Source organism: Saccostrea cucullata, unplaced genomic scaffold (assembly GCF_032062105.1).
Source record: "Saccostrea cucullata isolate Sc308-1 unplaced genomic scaffold, CSIRO_AGI_Scuc_v1 ctg571, whole genome shotgun sequence".
NCBI lineage: Eukaryota > Metazoa > Mollusca > Bivalvia > Ostreida > Ostreidae > Saccostrea > Saccostrea cuccullata.
This window is the reverse complement of record NW_026932178.1, coordinates 363,869-366,916: the sequence shown is the minus strand read 5'-3', so window position 1 is coordinate 366,916 and position 3,048 is coordinate 363,869. Positions and strand designations below refer to the sequence as shown.

Genomic DNA, 3,048 nt, shown 5'->3' with positions numbered 1-3,048 from the left:
ATATTGAGATACATGTATACTAGCTGCAGACCTGTAGCTCTCTTAGACCTGTACTTCTGAACTGGTTTTCATGACTGCACAATTCAGTCAAGTTTTTGTTAACCAAGTAATGATATATTTTTATCGTCTTTAAAAGCCCTTGGGATTTAAGGATTTTTCCCTGTATATAATAGCTAGATCATAAAGATAATGCTATATATAAAAACAGTGGTAGTTGCTTTCTCTTGACTCATTATAGCATTGGAATTTTTTATAAGTACTTCTATCAAATTTTAAAGATTTTCCTGAAAAACTTAACATGGGCTCTTTTAGAACGTTAGAAATGTAAGTTTTAATTAGCAATATATTAGTACTCTTAACATGCCTAGTTAACTCTCTGAATCAGTGCATTTTGCTGACAAATGTATATAGTATATAAGGTTAAGGCATAAAATCTTGAAATTTAATTTCTCCAATAACATTTTAGTCGCAAATTTAAAATAAGTTGAGAACAATAAAATTATACATGTAATATATTCTTCACATTTTAAGATTCGATTTAAACTAAACTTTTTAAAGTTATTTATGAATTAACTTTATAACTCTATAACTATGACTAAAAAAATCATATTGCACAAGATATATATTAAATTAATATATCCTTGCCTGTAGGATAGTCATACAAAATATATCAGAGGCAGTCTTTGTGGGACTGTGTCGTAAAATGGGGACCTCAAAAATTGTGGCCATGAGGAGAGATGTAATGGACATCAATGAGATGGTTAACAATCACATTTTCACAAGTGAAGAGGGCAGTACTATGGTAAGTGGAAGTGAAAGAGAAGGATTCAGACTGAAAGGATCAGATTGGGACATTATGTGCTGGCCAAATAATCACCGTGTGATCTGGGAATTATCTCAGTCTCAGTATTACAACACACACAGACAAACACTGATCCTCTGTGACTATTCCGATAGTCCACCAGGATTCACTTTGTTATATTTACTGTCACCTACCATGGACGAAGATATTCAGAGAGCTTGTGTAAGAAGGTATAACAGAAATTATATATCTAGTTCTATATACAGACAGATCATCTGTAATGTTTCAAAGAATCATTCAATTCAACATGGACCCTGTGCCAGTGGAACAATTTTAACATATGAATTTGATTTAGCCGCATGCTTTGTTAGTGATTTTTGGCCTACATCTGCCTCTTCATGGATAGACAGATGTCATTCATGGCCCTTACCTTATGTCGTTGATGGTATATTAAAAAATGGATGTCACTTTGTAGCAATCGGACACAAGCTAGGAAGACACGAAGACCATGAATGGAGAATTTCCTTCTCTCTGGCAGAACAAAAACTAGTGTATTCAATGAATCACAGCCAATTTTTAACTTATGGCTTACTGAAATTGTTCTTAACAGAAATGATAAACAATGGAGTAGGTGATGGTGATAAATTACTGTGTTCCTATCACATGAAAACTTCAGTTTTCTGGGTGATTCAACAAAATACAATACCTCATTGGTGTCCACAAAATCTCCTGGTGTGTTTCTGGGTCTGTTTTAAACTCATTCTCAAATGGGTGTATGATGGGGTATGTCCTAACTTTTTCATTCCAGAAAATAACATGTTTCTGAGTAAAATTCATGGCGACAAACAACATCAACTATTTATTAGATTGTATGGGATGTATGAAAAGGGTTTAGCATTCCTGCTACAATGTCCCTCCTTTAGGACTTATAATATCGATGTCCTTCATAACCCTAGACTCTCCATCTGTACAGATGAAAATACTCTGATTCCTGAGATTGATTTTGATCAAAAGCTATATCATGAAATGCAACGCAATAACATGATACGGAAACTGGACATACAAAGATGTATGAAATATCTACATACAATAGAACAGATGATAGGTTCACCCCTCGTAACGCAGTATCAAGTGCTGAAGCTACAGGAACTTACAGCTAATGTCCTTCAGCAAACTGCATTTATTTTATACATGGAAACTTACACACATTTAAACAAAATGAGTTATAGAGTTGGCAAAATGTCCTGTTATATGCTGAAAATAGCAGCCAAGTTTGGTTTTATTACTGACATGATGTACATAGCCATGTATTATTATAATACACTTAGATACATAGAAGCTTTATCTATTATAGGGATGATCAAGGTCAATTTAGCACAGCCTTATGTAATGTATGGGTATAATGTAGATACAGAGATGTATACTGAGGCTGTAGGGGGACAGTCCTGGTCTACAAAGATGAGACAGGCTGTAGCTGGGGATATTATACTTAACAACAAAATCCATTACATCAATGAATTGATACCAGAACAACAGTCTGCTCTACAGAATAGTTTCTTTTCGTTATGTATCCCATCCTATATACTGTTAGACATGCTAGAGATTTTGTGCTACAGACATGTAGACACAATGAGCGCACAAACAGCTCTAGATAATCTACAAGCTCTAGTTCACAATGATCAGGGACAGTCTATACCTGAAATTCACAGAAACATATCGTGGCAGATTCTGGGGATCTGTCAACAGGTGACAGGGAACCTCCAGGCTGCTCTATACTCATACCAACAATCTCTCAGACAAATCTCATTCCATAAAATACAAACAGCTACAGAAATGAGAATACAGGGAATTTGTCAATTCAATCCCTCAGGTATATAAACGAAATGTGTCTTTAAATCAATAAATTATACACTGGTTCTTAAATCATATGTGTAGTCGTTCACCTGATAAAACAATAAACATAAATTACAAAAACGGTTGTTTTTTCATTGATGTTTCAGTGTACCTTCTGGTGAAGAAATTTACTAGAAGGATAAAAAAAATATGATTTAATTTGTGAAACACTATGTGCCCGGTGGCAGCAACGTTCGAAAAAGATATTATTTTTAGCATAAAGGTCACAGGCAAGGTCACAAGGTCATTGACCTCAGTGTCATTTGAAAGAACGTAATTAGAAGAGTATGTATACCAAATGGGAAGTCTCTCTTTTCTATGATTGGAAAGTTATGTCGAAAGTTAAAAAAACT

The 3,048-nt window shown here is 34.4% G+C and overlaps 1 protein-coding gene across 1 annotated transcript; it reads left to right on the top strand.

Moving 5' to 3' along the window:
- Window positions 1–298: 298 nt before the first annotated feature.
- On the top strand, window positions 299–2,680 carry LOC134234589 (uncharacterized). The gene is made up of 2 exons (XM_062716665.1): window positions 299–324; window positions 652–2,680. The coding sequence occupies exons 1-2, from the start codon at window positions 299–301 to the stop codon at window positions 2,678–2,680; spliced, it is 2,055 nt and encodes a 684-aa protein (XP_062572649.1).
- Window positions 2,681–3,048: the final 368 nt, after the last annotated feature.

Coding starts and splice junctions, on each gene's coding strand:
- LOC134234589 (XM_062716665.1), top strand. CDS start 299: ATGGGCTCTTTTAGAACGTTAGAAAT. Junction 325..651: donor TCTTTTAGAACGTTAGAAAT/GTAAGTTTTAAT, acceptor CCTTGCCTGTAG/GATAGTCATACAAAATATAT.